Source organism: Stylophora pistillata, chromosome 5 (assembly GCF_964205215.1).
Source record: "Stylophora pistillata chromosome 5, jaStyPist1.2, whole genome shotgun sequence".
NCBI lineage: Eukaryota > Metazoa > Cnidaria > Anthozoa > Scleractinia > Pocilloporidae > Stylophora > Stylophora pistillata.
Window position 1 is genome coordinate 24188261 of NC_142523.1, and position 17238 is coordinate 24205498.

The 17238-nt window shown below is 38.4% G+C and overlaps 2 protein-coding genes across 5 annotated transcripts; both read right to left on the minus strand.

The window, feature by feature from the left end:
• Window positions 1-265: 265 nt before the first annotated feature.
• Window positions 266-11827, minus strand: LOC111324600 (uncharacterized). 2 transcript variants are annotated; one of them, XM_022928203.2, is made up of 9 exons: window positions 11498-11827; window positions 10914-10988; window positions 6123-6195; window positions 5235-5596; window positions 4644-4760; window positions 4167-4268; window positions 3832-3985; window positions 2767-3115; window positions 266-2162 (listed from the first exon to the last, which is right to left on the minus strand). In XM_022928203.2, exons 3-9 carry the CDS (start codon window positions 6172-6174, stop codon window positions 1844-1846), a joined length of 1455 nt encoding a protein of 484 aa, XP_022783938.2. In that variant the 5' UTR covers window positions 6175-6195; window positions 10914-10988; window positions 11498-11827; the 3' UTR covers window positions 266-1843. The 2 variants fall into 2 exon arrangements, with proteins under 2 accessions (XP_022783938.2, XP_022783936.2); XM_022928201.2 differs by lacking the exon at window positions 10914-10988 and having other exon boundaries at window positions 11498-11826.
• Window positions 11828-12568: 741 nt separating this feature from the next.
• LOC111324601 (uncharacterized) lies at window positions 12569-16622 on the minus strand. Of its 3 annotated transcripts, none has more exons than XM_088762274.1 (5): window positions 16454-16622; window positions 16027-16103; window positions 14760-14857; window positions 13882-14177; window positions 12569-12822 (listed from the first exon to the last, which is right to left on the minus strand). In XM_088762274.1, exons 1-5 carry the CDS (start codon window positions 16523-16525, stop codon window positions 12814-12816), a joined length of 552 nt encoding a protein of 183 aa, XP_088618400.1. In that variant the 5' UTR covers window positions 16526-16622; the 3' UTR covers window positions 12569-12813. The 3 variants fall into 3 exon arrangements, with proteins under 3 accessions (XP_088618400.1, XP_088618399.1, XP_022783941.1); XM_088762273.1 differs by lacking the exon at window positions 12569-12822 and adding an exon at window positions 12881-13415 and having other exon boundaries at window positions 16454-16610; XM_022928206.2 differs by lacking the exon at window positions 12569-12822 and adding an exon at window positions 12881-13415 and having other exon boundaries at window positions 14760-14903; window positions 16454-16609.
• Window positions 16623-17238: the final 616 nt, after the last annotated feature.

Consider the following 17238-nt stretch of genomic DNA (forward strand, 5'->3'; position numbering starts at 1 on the left):
TTAAAAAACATAAAAGACATTGATATGATGAGTACCACAGCTGCAACATCAAGATTTTGATTGGAGAGCAATTTGTTTAATACCCAAAGAAGGCAAGTTCTTCTTTACTTGTACAATTTTTATGGAATATAGAGAGTATAGAAGTTTTGAAAAACTTTAAAAAGTACACGAAAAAAACTACAGAATGATGAATATAATGCCCTTGTGGAATGATAGGCCAAGAATTGTCAGAAAAGATATCGCACAACAACAACAAGCCTACCAATTGTATACAAAGTACAATAGGTTTATTAATCCTTACATATTAAGCAAAAAATATACAAGTAAATAAAAAACAATTCATCTAAATATAGACAAAGTATTCAAATTTACCACACATGCACAAATTTACCACACATGCAAACTCTCTTTGGCTATGAGAAATTTAAAATACAAGCCTATAGCCTTTTTTTTTATCAGATTAAGGCGCAGTGGTCAACACCCCTTGGCCTTTAGATATTAATAACACAAGCCAATACCCTTTCTTGTCATCAAGTTAATATTCAAATTAACTCCTAGAAGTGATTAACTTGTAACTTCTCCCTATAATATCCTATAGTATCCAGCAAACCGGCAATGAGAATACTCATACTCATCAGGTAGAAGTCTTCAACCTGATCCAACACCAAATTATCATGACAAATTTACAAGAAAATGCGTCGCAGCTAAGATTAAAACAAGTCAACACTCTGGCTATAACAGCTAGCCTGAGAAAACTAATCACAGGAGCACATTAGGCACTCAAAATAAAGGGCCACAAGCGGAAAAAACACACTAGCCAGCAAGCTAAATAACTATAATATTTGGCTCTCACCAAGGTCTTAACAACACTAGCAGACAAGATAAGTAAGTAATCATGGCTCACCATATACCATTTAATACATATATCTTATTAACCAGGCGCGAGGACCGTATTGGGAGAACATCGGCCCGAGGTCTTGACAGTACGGACCGAGCGCAGCGAGGTCCGTACAAAAAAGACCGAGGGCCGATATTCTTCCAGTGCAGACCCGAGCAAGCTTGGTTAATAAGAGATTTATTATACGACTGAAGTTCAAAGGGACACAAGTGCGGTATCATTCGGGACCATTCGGGATAGTGCCCGGTCCAATACTGAGAGAATATTGACCGGCAATAATACATTTTGATTGGTTGACTTTAGTTATTGGCCCTCTGACTGCCCGAGTCGTGTAATAAAACAACTTCAAACTTAAAAGAATTTATGAGAAAATGACTGATTAGATTCACCCAAAATAACCATAAGTATAAACTTACATTACTAAGGAATAAAGCCTCTTTTTATGAGGCCGATTTGTTCAAAGCTTACTGAAAAAATTAAACGGCGTGCTTTTTGATTTGTCGGACACGTGCGGAAGTAAATATAGCAGTCAGCCACACCTACCTCGAACTGCATTCAGTGAAATTACAAACAAACAAACACTTTCACAAAGCAATGCACCATTAAACTCACAGATAATATATTAAACAGCAAAGTTTGCAAACTCACGACAAATTAGTCAATACTAGCCCACTAAGAGCTTGTAATGGCCTTGTCTTTGTAAGCTACTATTGTTGTCCTCACGACAGACTGACTAACCGAAGCTTCTAATGTCGCTATGTGATGTCCTACTTGCAGTGGTGGTTTCAAGGCTCCCTCCTGTCTTACACCGATATCCTTCTTATGTCTTATATAAAATCACCTTCACTTTTAATATCACTGAATTAGTTTGTCATAACGTTGTATTTTTGAAGACAATCTGTTGCTTGACAGTGTTTGGTCTGCTAGGTAAATACGCCTATCAAGTTAAGAAAAAACTTCTCCTGAACCAAAGAAAGAGCACACTTTGAATTCAATGCACTTCCAGTATATGGAAATCCTGGGACACGTACACCACTTGCATCCGCATCTAATCCGGATCCAAGGAAAGCAAATCCTAATGGGATACCAACAGGATAACAAGTGTTTAAATACAAAGTAGACTTGGCGGGCGTGGGATCGACATTTTCGGGGTGAGCAACTGGACATCTGGTGGTGGACTCTCCATACAAAAGGGCTGTCACACTTGCATGGATTTCCAACAGGCTGGCACCACCAAGGACCACCGCCACGATGAATAATACATCTGAAGAATGAAAAGAAACCGCATATTGCTTTGCCATTTATATTTCAGTTAGTAGAAAGAAAGGCTAAAACTTAACACGGTACTTTTAGGAGAACTACAACTTTGAATACTTGTAATTTTGGGATGATTTAAACTTTAATGTGACCCAAGAATTCAGATGGTTTTGACACTAGTGTCTGTTTTCTTTATCGACCTTTAAATTTTCATAGCGTCCACACTTTTAAAAGTGAGCAAGTTTCACAGTTCTTTTCCACTGCATGGTTGAGGAATTTTCGGATTACGTCTCAGATCTTACACGTATAACTGTTGTTTATTAACTGCCTCAGGCTCAGCGAATAATTATTGTTAAACAGTCCTCTCAACTTCGTCACCGGGATTATTCAAAAATACTCCCTTAAACTTCAGCGAATAATTTCTTAAATATCATTGTCTCTATATCTGCTAGGTTTAGATTTGTAGCTGTATTTTCAAAATTGATCGAAACATTGTTGTACTAGCTATTTAAAGCCAAAGCTCGCAAAATTGTGTCTATTGGTGTGTCATGAAACACATAGGAAACTGTGTTTTCAAGGAAGCAACAAACTTTTGTGAGACGTCTTGTCACCTGTCGTGCTCCATACATGCTGCGTCTAATCCGTCTTTTGTCGGGAGGCACCTACGACAGGCGCTGTTCACGTAGTTTGTAGTGCGCCAGCAATCATTATTGCAAGATGGCTTTGGGTACCTAGTGTAACCACCCTGGTAGCCCCCACACCAGTTTCCGTACCACCAGTCCAAACTCCCTCCGCGCCATCCAATTCCCCGGCGGCGGCGTCTTGAGATCATTGATAGTTGATTGGCCAAACTTTCATTGCCAAACGAAGTCGTTTGGTTCAACAGCTGAGTCAAGGTGGAAGAGGTTTCCTGAATATTTTTCTCTAACTCAGGATCTGAGGATCCGGTTGATTCTTGATCTAAGTATAACAGACACGAATTTACTTCTGCTCACAGATAGGTTCATTCCCCATTTCAAAAACGAGTCGGGGAGTGAGTCGAGTTTGCCGCGCAAGTCTGTCTGGGATCGTTACTCGGGACACAAATCTTTGTTTACCTTTGATTTGTCCCAAGTAACGATCCCAGACAAACTTGCGCGGCGAACTCGACCCACTCCCCCACTCGTTTTTGAAATGAGGAATTAGCTGTCAGTACCAAATTTAACGTAGTTTCTTTCTTTCTATTTTTTCCATCCTGTTACCCTTATTTAAGGTGTGTTAGATGTCCTTATATCTCTTAAATACGTAGTCAAAGTGGTTATCGCAGTGACAGTATAAACTGAGCGCCGGTTAGTTTAATGTTTTATCATCCACGTTTGAAACACACACGATTGTGTGAGGGCGCTTAAAAACAACTACAAAAACATATACGCAAATATTTAGTGCTTTATCTGCCTTACATGTGCCTTACATGTGCCTTACATGTGCCTTACATCTGCCTTACATCTGCCTTACATCTACCTTACATCTGCCAGTAATATACCCTTTTGACGTTGGTTGAATTGTCAGAGAATAAAAAAGGATCAAAAAGTTATCAGAAACTTGAAATTCTTATGGAATTTTGATGAATTCATAAGTATGACCCGTTATGAATTCCCAAGTTTTTTCAATTAAAATTTCAAGTGTGAATAACTTACAAAGCTTCGAGTCGTTTGAGCGATGAAAGGCCTCCTCGATTGTGTCGTTTTCTTCAATATACCTGTAGCAGTTCAGATGTTTATAATCCGTGAAGTTCATTTCTTTTTCCTTAGAACGCATATGAATACTACCGTTTGGGAGATGTAAATAAACCTAGGAGAGATATCATTTATCAAAACCTGACGAAATTAAGCAATAAAGAAACAGTTTATTGAATGAAAAAAATCAATGAACTTAAAAAACATAATAATGTATATAAGAATATATTTATATTCCCGGTGTAGAGCAGTCTATCGATGATATTGTTTGCTTCAAAAAGGGTTCAAGGTCTTACCTCGTAAATCTTTCCATTATACCCTTTCGCTCGATAAACGTCCACATCAGTGTCATTATCGACTTGGTATAGGCTATGAGTGGTATTTCCCTCGACGCTTTCCTGTGAAAAGGAGATAAGAGGCCAACCTCGTTCCCAGGATCTCTCATCGTCCCGCCCTCTCTAGCTCCAGGGGCGGGAAAATGAGAGAGCTGGGAACGAGGTTGATAAGTTGCCCGGTGTTTGATCTCAGAGATTAGACGAGTTCTTAAATAAGCGAGGATTGATGGCAGAATAACCCAAAATCCCTTACTTTTTGATGCAGCCATGACGAAGAAAGTCATACATTGTGTGCCGCTAACCCGTTTATAGACTTTAGCTTGTCAGTCGAAGTTTTGGATCCGGTCCTTGACCCGAATTTAGACTAACAGGTAACATATGTTAGAATATTGAGAGTTTTTAAACTTAACAGTAGTCTTGAGTTATCTATAAATTTACCGATTTAAGAGTAGCGTGTTTCAGTAGATGCCTCGGAATCATGTCTCCCTCAAGATTAGTATAAATGCACTTTGTTGTTGAATTTCCATGCTCTGGAACAATAAAGTACTTTTTCTTCTGCAAGATAAAATATACAAACACTGTTCGTTTACTTCATTTCTCAAGCTGACGCAAGTCCGGCCGTATGCAGAGGCAATTTAAGTGAATTTCGATCTGCATCAACTAATGTAAAGAGTCATTTTTTAGCTGAGTTTAGTCACCAGAAATAGTTACAAGTTAGAAAAGTGCAATGATATGTATTGTCACTCTGTAATATACGATGGAGCGACAGCGAACTAGACACTCTTTCATTTGAACAATGCATGGTTTTGAGAAACCCCAAATTTATCTTGCGAACTCGAAGTTTTCATGGCCGAGCTGCGGTGACTTGTTTGGGGCGGTTGAGAACATACATGCTATCTCATCATGAAAATTTGATTATTCGTTATATCGATGAGACCACTTCGCATTTAGCCTCGTTCACACGCCGTAATTTTGGTACCAGATCGCTAAACCGTGACAACTCAGAGATGACTTTATTGGTAAACTCACCGCGTTGTAGTCCTGTAGGACGATTTTTGTTGCATTAATTCGCGTCCCATTTGCTGTTTCGTTTTCTTCGAAGGACATGAGACGCCTTCCGAATAACTGTGGCGATGCTGCCGGATCATTCAATGAAGTTAGTTGGATTAGCTTCCTCTTATAATCGATCATAACATGGAAAACTTCACCCTTGCCATCATCAGTGGTAAATGTAGCTTCTCCTTCCATAATTTCCGGTAAATCTGGATTGGAATCAAACGCACCCGCGGCATAAGCCGACAAAACAGCAACGGCTGCCAGGGAAATGCCGACCAGAACTGCCGCAATCCTAACAGCCCGTGTGGAAAGACATTTCTTCTGCTTGGATTCAACTATACAGAATGAAATAAAAGAATGATGTATTTACTCAGATGAGATAGGCAACTATGGTGGGGGTGGGGGTGGGGGATTAGCACCAGTTTATTGTTAGTGTACTTGAAGAAACCTGAACAAATGCTATTTAAGACCACCCTTTTCGACCTCCTACTCTTGAAGAGGCTTTTTTGAATAAGGAACCTGAGCAAACAGAAGAAAGACATTCATCACCAATCGGAGACCACAATACTTGCACGTCAGTCACACCCCAATATGTGAGTTGCATAGAGCCGCAAGGAGCTTCTAATTATCTTATTCAGCTGGAATGCAGTGCCTTGATCTGAAGCAAACGTCATAGACCGAAAGCAGCAGGCTTTTTCATGTTGGAATGGAGTTTCAAAACCGAGTATCTAGTCATTGCTAACATTCGGATGCCTGGATGCATTTCCATCTGTTTACAATACTTGAGCAATAAGAAATACAAAGGTAGGTTGGGCCATCACAGCTACAACAAGACAGAAAATAGGGGCATCACTGCTATACCTTTATGGTCTGCACTGTCACTTCTTGGTTCTCTCTGTGTTGTGGTTTCCATAACAACAGCAGCCAAATTAGACTTTGGTAAATGAAGAAAAAAAGAATGTCAAGTGAACTTGAGCAAAAGAACGGGGTAACGGAAAGATCAATTGGATAAGCTCAAAGGAAAGAGGGAAGCTGATCATAGAAACAGATTCTCTGGGAGGCAGTCTTATTGGCCAATATTTGTACCTTGTACGACCGGGCCCAATTAGTTAAACCGTGACATCAAGCCTCGACATAAGTAACAAAATATATTGACACATTTTGTTTTGTTTTTCTTTTTTTGTTTTTTTTGTTTTTTTAGGGTGGGGGGATGGGGGAGAAGAGTTCGATCACAAAGGGCAACAATATCCACGAGAAAACTGTTATCTTGTGCATAAGACACAAAGAAAATCAGTGTATCAAAACACTGTTTGGAAACATCATGTGGGCGCAGGTATACGATGGAGTATTAGGCGTGATAAGAATAAATTAATTTTCTGACATCTATTTGATGTGGCTGTTAACTTTTTCCTACTCTAGAAAAGCTTAAGTCTATCAGAAACAAACTTTTTACAGTTTAAAAGAACATTAATTTTTTTATTTCATTATCTATAAGCTTGGAAGAAAATCCATGCTTATGTTTTACAAGAAGCCATTTGATTGCGCTAAAGTTCACCTGAATACAAAACAAAAAAACTCAAGTTTTCTTCAACCAAACTGAAATGGAAAGTATACATATCTAATGTTAGAAAATATTCCGATGAAAATCACAAAGAGGGGATCTGGAGGACTTGTGTTGTAGTTATAAACTTCAGTTTGATCATGTTTTATGGCATATGACGTCAGCAATAAGGCGGGACTGTAGATTGTCCAAACTGTTCTAAGCTGACCTCTGATGGCAGAGGATGAAAACTCACAAAAGCTGAAAGTATAGATCTCATGAAATGATACAGCAACTACAGGAAGTATATGAACGGTGAAATACCGCAAGTCTCGAAATTCTGCAGCCCCTTGTCCTTCTGAGAGACAAACCGTAAAAACTATCCAAGCAATAGCATTTATGGTAGGAAAACACACTTCACAAATTACTTTGGAAACGCTGTCGAAACACGCAACGTAGCTCAGCAAAAATGAAGAGAAGAACACAATTTGTAAAATAGAGAACCACGAACAAAGATATTTTGTGTCTGGTGTTTGTGTCTGAAAAACCAGTTGGCAAAGTACACAAAGCAACGTAGCAATGTAGAGACAGGTCCATATTGTAAACGCGAATTCCGCAGAGGCAGACTTTTTGCTTAGTCTTTTAAACTGCTTTGGTCGTGTTTTGACTAGTGTCTCGATCCATGCGCAAGTCAAAGCACAAAACATGTACAAAGTGTTAAGGTAGATCAGTTCAGACGCTGCCAACATGATCGCATTGCAACTGCTTCAGTACTAATCCATGACTGTAGCTTCACTGTGTTTCACCTCCTCTCCACTCGGTTCACGTTTACACAGAGAAATATTAACGTCTCCAGTAGCTTTCATAAGGTGGTAAAAAGTTGGCTTCGGTTTCTCTGAGTGCATGTAGGGCTGGAAAATTGAAACTAGGTTTACATTTGAAGAAATTGTTCCCGATTCGTGACCAATCCGGTCCGTTTTAGTACGGGATTCGTTTTCCCGTTTACACTCAAGAAGACAAATCCGAAATAAAACATCTTCTCTTCGGTCGTGTCTCCGGTGATTTTGAATCCGAAATTTAGACTAGGTTTATTCTAGAGGAGATTTTTCCGGATTCCGTATGTTGCCAAATTCTTCAATTTTTGGGCTGTCGGATTCATAGAAAATTACACTAAAAGTGTATCTAGATTCCCAACCGTGTTCAAACGTGAATAAAGTGAGTGGTTACAAGGCTGTTTCTTGCCTTGATCGAAAACAAAAAACATTCTGCCAAAAAAAAAAGGCGCAAGTCGATCGAGATGCAAATTTAAGTTGGACCGTTGACGAAGTTGAAATCCTGCTCGGATTCGTTCGTGCATATTCCTCCCAAATGGATTACGAAGGTTTAGAATGAGAGAGTATCAAAAGAAAATACGAAGACATCAGAAATTAACTCGCCACTCTCTATGAATGGCAGGATGGATTGTTTCATGATTTTAGCCTGTTACTCGGAAAAGGATGGCAAACTCTAAAGATCGCAAGTGGAGAAATACCCAGATTCGTTCTTCACATCGTTTTACACGAATAAGCTTTTTGGATTCAAAAGTTTTCGGATTCGATGTTCCAACTTTAAATTTCGGATTCAAAATCTCCGGAGACACATAGGCAGAGGGAGGTTGTATTTTGGATTCGTTTTTCTTATGTGTAAACGGCAAAACAAATTCGGTAATGAAACTAATTGTTGAGAATATGCAACTCTTTGTTTCTATATGAGTTGTTACCATTACTGATGGATTAAAATTCATAAAGCTTTCAAAATAGCCTCCTCCGCAGAAGTTCTTTTGGCTCGTCACGCAATCTTCCTTGCGTGACGAGCCCAGAGAACGTCTGCGTAGGAGGCTACTTTAAAAATGGTCGCGCATGAATGTTGAAAAACTCTTATAATAAGATTCTTATCCAATTTTTTTTTCAAAGAGATTATCGATTCATCAATACAGTAAAAGATTTTACCTCACCCACCGAAGAAACAAACTGTTTTAATCCATGATCTATGGTGGCAATGCTATAAGCACTCATTGGAGATGAATTCAAGATAGCTTGAAAGTTGAACTTCCCGTGGCAATGGGAAACCCTCAGCCCTATCACATATTATAGTTCACCACTAAATTTTCTCCGATTCTTATTGGTTTAAACTAATCAAGTGACGCGATAGTGTTCATCCGTGGAGAAACATTATCAGTCCATGGTACCCGTCCGCGGAAAATTTGAATGGTTTGACGGCTGCGAAGTTGGGCAGATCGGAAAAACAGTGAATTTTCAATTCTGACAAGTATAACGTATTATTTAACCAATGTACGGTTGCGAATTATTGACAATTGTTACAGGCTGTAAACATGAATAAAATGTTTGATGGATCTGCATTAATTAAGGGTTTTTATTGTTTTTCAACTGGTGCGCGGAAGAAAATTTAGTGGTGGACAAGAAAGACAATAGAGTGTTAATGTCTCGGAACTATCGGTCTGATAGTTGCCCCTTGGAAGTTTGATGTTGTTAAAACTAGCATATTTGTTTTAAGAACATCAACTTTCCGCGGGGCAACTATCAGTCGATAGTTCCCTGACAGAAACATTCTATTGTTTAAATAGTTTATTGTAAACGTATCAACAAAGTTGAAATGGTAAATTGGCCACCGTTATGGTTATAAAAGCTGACGTTTCGAGCGTTAGCCCTTCGTCGGAGCGAGTAGAGGAATTGTGGGTTGTGTGTGCTTTTAAAGGCAGAAAAAGAAGCTACGTGGAGCTCTGCCTTTAAAAGCACACACAATCCACAATTCCTCTATTTTTCCTCTATTTCAAAGGAGCTATGAGGAGCTCTGCCTTCAAAAGCACACACAACCCACAATTCCTCTATTCGCTCCGACGAAGGGGTAACGCTCGAAACGTCAGCTTTTATAATCGTAACGGTGGCCAATTTACCATTTCAACTTTGTTGATATATTTAAATTATTTCGTTACCCACACCGACGCAGCCCTCAAGAGTTTCTTTAGAAACTATCAGCCTTTATTCTATTGTAAACGTACTTCCCTAATAAATTAACGCGTCAGCACACCCAGGAGAAATCATGAATATTAACGTACGCAAAGAAATTGCTTATCTATTTACCATCTATTAGATGAATCAGGAAGTAATCAACTGTAAAATGAAAAGTCTCGCAAACGCAATGATATTTCTCGAAAATTCTTTTAAACAAAGTTGCTAAGCCAGAATTTAACTAAAAAAAACTTCAAGTTAGTTGCAATAACGAATGACACATTTGAATCAAGGCGCTTGTGGCGTCAGTTTTACAAAAGAAAACAGGACTGCATTATTAAGAATAGCAGTGTCTTTTCCAATGCAGAAACCTTATAAAAATAATATGTTTGCTAAGAGCTGATGGATGTGATGAAAATGCGTGGTCCTTGCGAAACAGAATTTTCTGGCGTATTTATTTGATATATAGTTTGGATTTTTCTCTTCATGTTCCGCGTTCGATTTTCGGAGGTTTTAGATTAGTCTTCACGCCTTCTTTGCAGGTATTTCATTCAGTCACATCAAGTATAAAAGCTGGCTTTCTGACTCTCAACTTTGAATTAGTATAAGAACAAAATTGTGGTTTTGACCGATGAATCAAGTTAAATTTCAGATATTCATAGTGATTTGAATAATCAAGTCACTTGCAATTGCCAGCCGTGAAATTGATGACAAAGCACCTTTGTTTTGTACCTGAAAGCATAAAACCAACTCTCAGCCAACGAAAGGTCAAAATTGAACTATTATCACCCAAAGTGAAATTTTTCATTCTTCGTCCTTTCAAGGGCGCAAATTTTGTCTAAATAACTGTTACACTAAACAAGGTCTGCTACGAAGGCGACACGAAATAACTGACCATAACCGAGGTACTCGAGATTTTACGACGACTTCCTTAAATAGGTAGACTTGTTAGGCTTTATATAGTCTCTTTCTATCAGAAATTCAAATAGAAGTGTTATTATAAACGGAATTAAGATTCATATGATAACTGCTTTGTCCATGAATGTGGTTACCGCGCCAAGAACGATTTGAGAGCGCTAACAGAGATGAATGTTGGCCAAATACCTCTTTAAATATGCTGCTCACGGAAGCAACGGTTTCTCAAATCGTTTTCAAGAAGACTTTTTTCTCCACTAAAGACTAAAACAAAAAAAATGCAAAGGAAAAGGGTTAAAAAGCAACTTAGCCTTTTGTAATTTGCCTCAAAACAATCTAACTTTTCCAATCCAGATAAATCGTGCACTTTAATCTAAAAGGTGATTGGAATATTTACAGGTGACATTTCCAAGCCTTAAAAAACTTACTCGTTAAAATAACCTTGGGAATTAACCGTCAAGTACACAAGTGAGTTGATTCTTAGGAAATGTCGATGCTCTGCTGAAAACATTTGCAAATGACACAAGACTCACTAACAGCTCAAGAAATGTATTTAAAACTAGTTCTAAATATCGAGTATATATGTTTCCTTCGGTAAATTAAAACGAGCAGTTATGGACACATGAACGACCCCCATATCACCACTAAGAATTTTGATGGTTGATAATACAACAAATTCGAGCTTATGTGGAAAGATTTAAATACAAAAACTTACAAGATATTTTTATGCAATTTAGCGCCCTTAAAAAAATACGCCAAACGGTAAAACTCACCAAATAAAATTATGCCAGCGTTGAACTTTTACTCCAACAACTTAGGATAAGAACGTACCGAAGAGAGGGTTAAAGTGCCCGCCGGAGCCAAGGTGGTTTTCTTATTTTATAAAAGTTCATTGATTAACAAGGGAAACCCCCCTAATTAATAAAAATAATTAAAAAAGAATAGGACCCTCTGTTTTACGTCAATGAAACGAAAGTGCTGAATCGACAGAAGAATGTTAACAAAAGCAGAGTTAATGAAGCCTGGAATTATCAGAAAGAAGATTTTTCTAGTAACATCGATCAAGTCTTATTTAAGGAAGAAATTACCATAATGACCTTCTACCTATGTTTCAGCAGTAATTTTACGAGGCAATTTTACCACAGAGCACGTGCATCACTCAAACGCAAGGCCAGTTGTGCTTTTTTTCTTTTGGACATTTTGTCTAATCTGATTCCTCATACTAGAGTGAATTCGTAGAACTCGTTCGTCATACACTTTCGAGCTTATCACTAAAGCCTAATAGGGGAAATAATCTGATCAAGCACAATTGTGAACATTTATTCAAATACCTTTTCACAGTTTAATTTTCCACGGGAAATTTCCAATCCATCTTTGCTGCAAAGGGTAATAATTTTCATGCGGTGGTATTGGGTGTTTTTTGGCTCATGCGTTTTTGGCTAACTGCAGTTAACCACTTGTTTTGAACATCCTAGTACATTGCCCCATTTGGGCACGCACCAGTGATTCACGTGGGAATGTACTGGGCTGTTCAAAACAAGTGTATGCATTCAATTTCCAAGCGGATACCTTAAGGTTACACAGCCCATATGTAATTAATCATGTCATAAAAGCAATAGAACGGATTCTCAGTTATCCGGGTTCTACAAAGTGATGAATTAAAGGCACTTGGAGTGTTGGGGGAACACTCGGAAAATTTGTGTATCACTTGCCTTCGGATTGGAATTTCTAAGCTTTCCTCGTCTTCTTCCAACATCCTCCATGGCTTAATTACGTTATTGAGCCCGGAAAAACGTGTACCATTGCTAAATCGAGTTGCAGTGACTATGTTCAAAATATCGATATTCAGATTGCAAAACATATATTTAATGAACTAAATTTACGAATGTCCATAATATCAAGATGTACTTCTTTATCTTACCCTTTGCATACCTTTGTTACATATTTACACACGGTCTGATTTACTTATGATACTTTTTCGATAAAAATATAAATTTGGATGCAACTATGTCATTTAACAGTTCGTAAATTGACTCGTACTGCGGCTACAAACATGGCGGCCCAGTAAATTCCCAACATTGATTCTTACTTAGATTTTCTGGTGAGGAGAGTGAAAGAGAGACATAAATTAATAATTGATAAATAAGTCATCAAAACATGCGCAAAGCTATCTTTATTCAAAGAATGATTAAAAGACAAAAGGAATTTACCGTGAATAGAATTCGAAAACAGCTAAGCAGCTATACTAACTTTGAATGTGTTTGGCTTATTGAACTGTCCGATAACAACTTGACTGGAAAATAGGAGTTTTTTAAACCAATCAAAATCAAGCAAATTGTAATTTTTATGATTATTAATTTTATGCGCGGCAGTAAAGCTATGAAGAATATGACTGAGTTGAAATAAAGCGAGGTCTGATTTCCACAGCAACGAGAAGTTTTTGTACGGAGATAACTCAGGGAGAGTGCTGATCAAGTCTTAGACAAGTCGTGGTGACATAGGAAAATTCCGCATTTTATTTCCTTTGGTGGATTTTTCAAAAATTTCAATGAAAAGTGCATCATCTTTGTACAGATTATCATAGGTCTCTTCCCTTTTTCGCTGTGTTTTTCTCTCTTCTTTCAAATCTTCTGTTTGACACAATGATGCTTTCCCTTGATTTTAGGATTCACAAAGTGGTGTCAGATATGTCTGAAAAGAAAAAAACGCCTTCCGGGTGAGCTTTATATGGCGGTAATGGTAATGAATGATGTAAAAATCCTTGTAAAAGCTTAACTTGTTATGGCACTGTGGTGTAAGACCCATGGCATGCATAGCTGGTGTACTTACTGACGAATGAATGCTTTTAATCCGCCCTAGTGGATTGTTGAGATCAAACAAAGTCTTGAGCGGGTAAAAAGATGTACTAAGGAGAGGCTAGTAAGAATGAATAACCAATGTAGGGGATGGGAGTGGGCATTCTTCCCGACACTATTTCCCCTTACAGGCTTGCTCGTTCCAAGCTTACTTCAAACACCTGTCAAACAGACGAAGAAAATCATCCTCCGCCCTCCCCCCATATTGAAAATCCTACTTAGAATCGTAAAAATATCGAGATTTGGAACAAAAAAAAGGTGTGATCTCAAAAATTATGTGAGAGAACCGCTGCCTACATCACCTCTTTATACGACTCCCTGACGAAAAGACAAAAACTGAATCCATCTCTGTTGACGATGCTTTCATCATTTTCTATCAGCTGACATTCCATTTTACCCTCGTGGTCTGTGGAAGTTGCCAGATTAAACGCACTGCATTGAGGTTCGCGTATGCAGAAGTCACCGCATTGTGTACGAGATACGACCTTATGACGCCCTATAATGTGACCGTCTATGGCTTTGTTAGTTGAGTTGCCATTTTGCTTGAAGGCGAAGTCTTTAGCGGAACAGACACGAGGTGGCTTCCACAAATTGTGCGCTTTAATTAAAAGGAATGAATGCATAATCACGTCCATCAAAGACAGAAGCAACGAAAAACATTACACAGGAAAAAAACTAAAATAAAAAATGAAGAAATTCGATTTATTTCTCATCCTGAATCCCTCGTTTAATCGCAGGTCAGAGTCTAAAATCATACATCACAAAACATGGGCCTTCGGGCCTTCGTATCTAATAGGACGTTCCCCAAACTTGGACGCCAATAAAAGACATGGAATATCAGACCGTGCTCCTTGAAATCAGACATCATCCGAAACTCCTAACGCGCTGACCAATATCGTCTTCCGTCCAAATCAGGCGGACACCGTAATAAATAGAGTACCTCCTGAAATTAGGCTATTTTTGAAATCGAATATAGTCTTAGATCGAAGGCTATCAAAATCACACGTAATCAAAACTCGCGAACCGTCCGAAATTGGGGAAACTCCAAAGTTGGATCCCGCCTTAACTAAAAAGGAAGCAGCGCAAAATCTGCAACCTAAAACCTGTCCTCGTTAAATCTCCACGATTACCGGGCGATCACTTAAGCTTATAAATGAATAATATTATAGAATTATCTGACCTTGAATAACTGACATATTGAAGCATCCGTTATTCATCTTGGGGTTTGTACAACATTCTTTTTCATTTGTGCATGATGAACCTGAATGTGTGTACCCTCTACAAAAAACACTGTCGTTGTCAAAACCTTCGCCAAATGAACACTCTGCAGCACAAGAAATGAATGTATGATTGACTACAGATTTCTTTAGGGTTCTTTAATCCTGTGTTTTTTAATTGCAGTCGCATCTTTAACTTGTTTATGCGCAGATCAATTCGAAGATTTAACATCCCCTTCCCCCCCTTCTCGGGCAAACTGCGTGCATTTGACCGTCGCCAGTGGAGAATTTGAACCTTGACTGGCTGGGGCACTTTGAGTGGAATAAAAGCTGTTATACCTTTAAATATGGAGGTGTTTAAAGGTAACTAGTTCACTTTCGCAAACGAATGGCTCAGAAAAAAAAGTCTGCAAGGTCTAAGTAGGAAGTTACAGTCAGGCTGATTTTGCCTTTTCACCAAAAAATATCGATCTGAACACAATGTTTTAACTCAAATTTCTTCATATGAAAAGTTTAATTGCCAGGAGATTTTCCGGAGGAGGGGATGTTGAAGAAGTTGAAGCTTTAAATGGACCGACGCATTTTCCCTTCATTAGCCTTGCTAACACACGGGAATACACCAAATATATTAGGTTCGGTTTCGGCCATTTTCTGGGGTCAAATCTTTGATTCGGCCTTGTGTATTGAGCAGGAAACCTCTGATCGGTGGAAATAAAAAACAACATGATAAACGCGTTCAGCTGCGTCAACTGGGAGCGGAACGCGGACTCATTTCCCAATAAAGCGTAATTTCGTACCTACACTTCTCTTCGTCTACAAGAGAGACCTGCTTACGAAATTAATACTAGCCTTAATCAAGTTTATCAAACTGGGAATCTCTTAAACATGTGAGAGCCTTTTGAACATGACAATCAAAAAGTGCAATACATCCCCAGAAAGTCTCGGCGGGCAGCGATTCCAGACTGCGTGCTTAAATGTGGAAATGGGCTTTGTGTTGGGAAAGTCTCAAGTTTTCCATCATAGCTTCCTTTTTCCGAATTCTGTTGACGTTTCAATTTGTTATACGTATTTTGCGTGACAGTAGTTGTTCCTTGTGTTTTTCGTTAGTTTAGGCGTCAATTGGCGCGCTGCAGGTTAAAATTGACCCCTTTGCACATGCTCCTCGATTGACCGCTGTGTTCTGATGAGGCTGAGAGAATTTCCTGTAAGGGGAAATATGAAAGCACTAACCTGTTACTTGACCTCTTGTCGAATGAGCCATCAGATGAATAAGGAAGAGAAATGCCAGCATCTTCTTGTTCATATTCCTGCATTGTTGTAAAAGAACGTTAAGAAAGTGTACCATTTCACAAACTAACATCTACTTTGATGGTCCATCATGACCATGTAATAATTATTATTTTCATGTAATAATTATTACATACCACGCATCGTCTCTAAACTTGGTTTTTCATCACAAATAACACGCCGAAATTTTTGGAAACCAACGAAAAATCGTGACCGAAGAAATTCATTTACAATACTAGATAAATTTCTTTATAATCGTAGAAATGGTGGAAACTGGACAAATATACTTATAGGAAATATTATAAAAGGTTGGCATCTTGTTCAGAATTTTTGAACTCATTTATATAAAATGAAATTTGATCTCGCTAACCTTGACTACAGAGGCTCTCGGTGTTTGTACGAAATTATTACAATCAGCAATCTTGAGTAACTGGACGTACATGCACAACAATATGCGCCCACAAGTTCTGAGTCAGAACTTGTACGTGCCCGGTCAGTTCATAAAATGAAATAGGGTTTTAAAAAAAGGATGTACTTACGGATGTTGGATAGAGAAGCCCTTTCAACATTTGTTTACATACAACAGTGTCTTGTCACAGAAATGACAGTTTCTGTTTGTTGCATTTTGATGTGTGTTGTTCTAATTCTTGTTCGTAATCATTCACCTGTCTTCGGGGAGGTTCATTGATTAAAAAATTTTAGGCCAATATGCAAGAAAGGCCAGTCTGTCTTAGTCAGCTAGCTTGACTAAGGAATCGGATTCCTTGTATGCAAAGCCGTGCAACATTATGGAGCTATGATGCTCTTGTTACGACGCAAAACGTGCGTAGATCGAGCTTTTATCAGATTGAGTACAAAGTTGTCAATGACCATATCAAAAGAAATACAAATCACCTGTAATGTAGGGTAGAAATGACATTTTCGCGTCAGCAAGATTTTTGGTGAACTTCATATGCATGCATGTACATGCTGTAATTTCGAGATTTTGTTAAAGATGCTAAATGGAAATATCCGCTGTTACAATCCTATGTCTATCTAAATGACAGCCAGAATCAGGCGAAGCATCTTGTCAATAAGTTTTGTGTGGAAAAATAAATATAAAGACACGTTGGAAGCTTTCCACAACCAGTTAAGTGTAATTAAAAGAGAACGTCA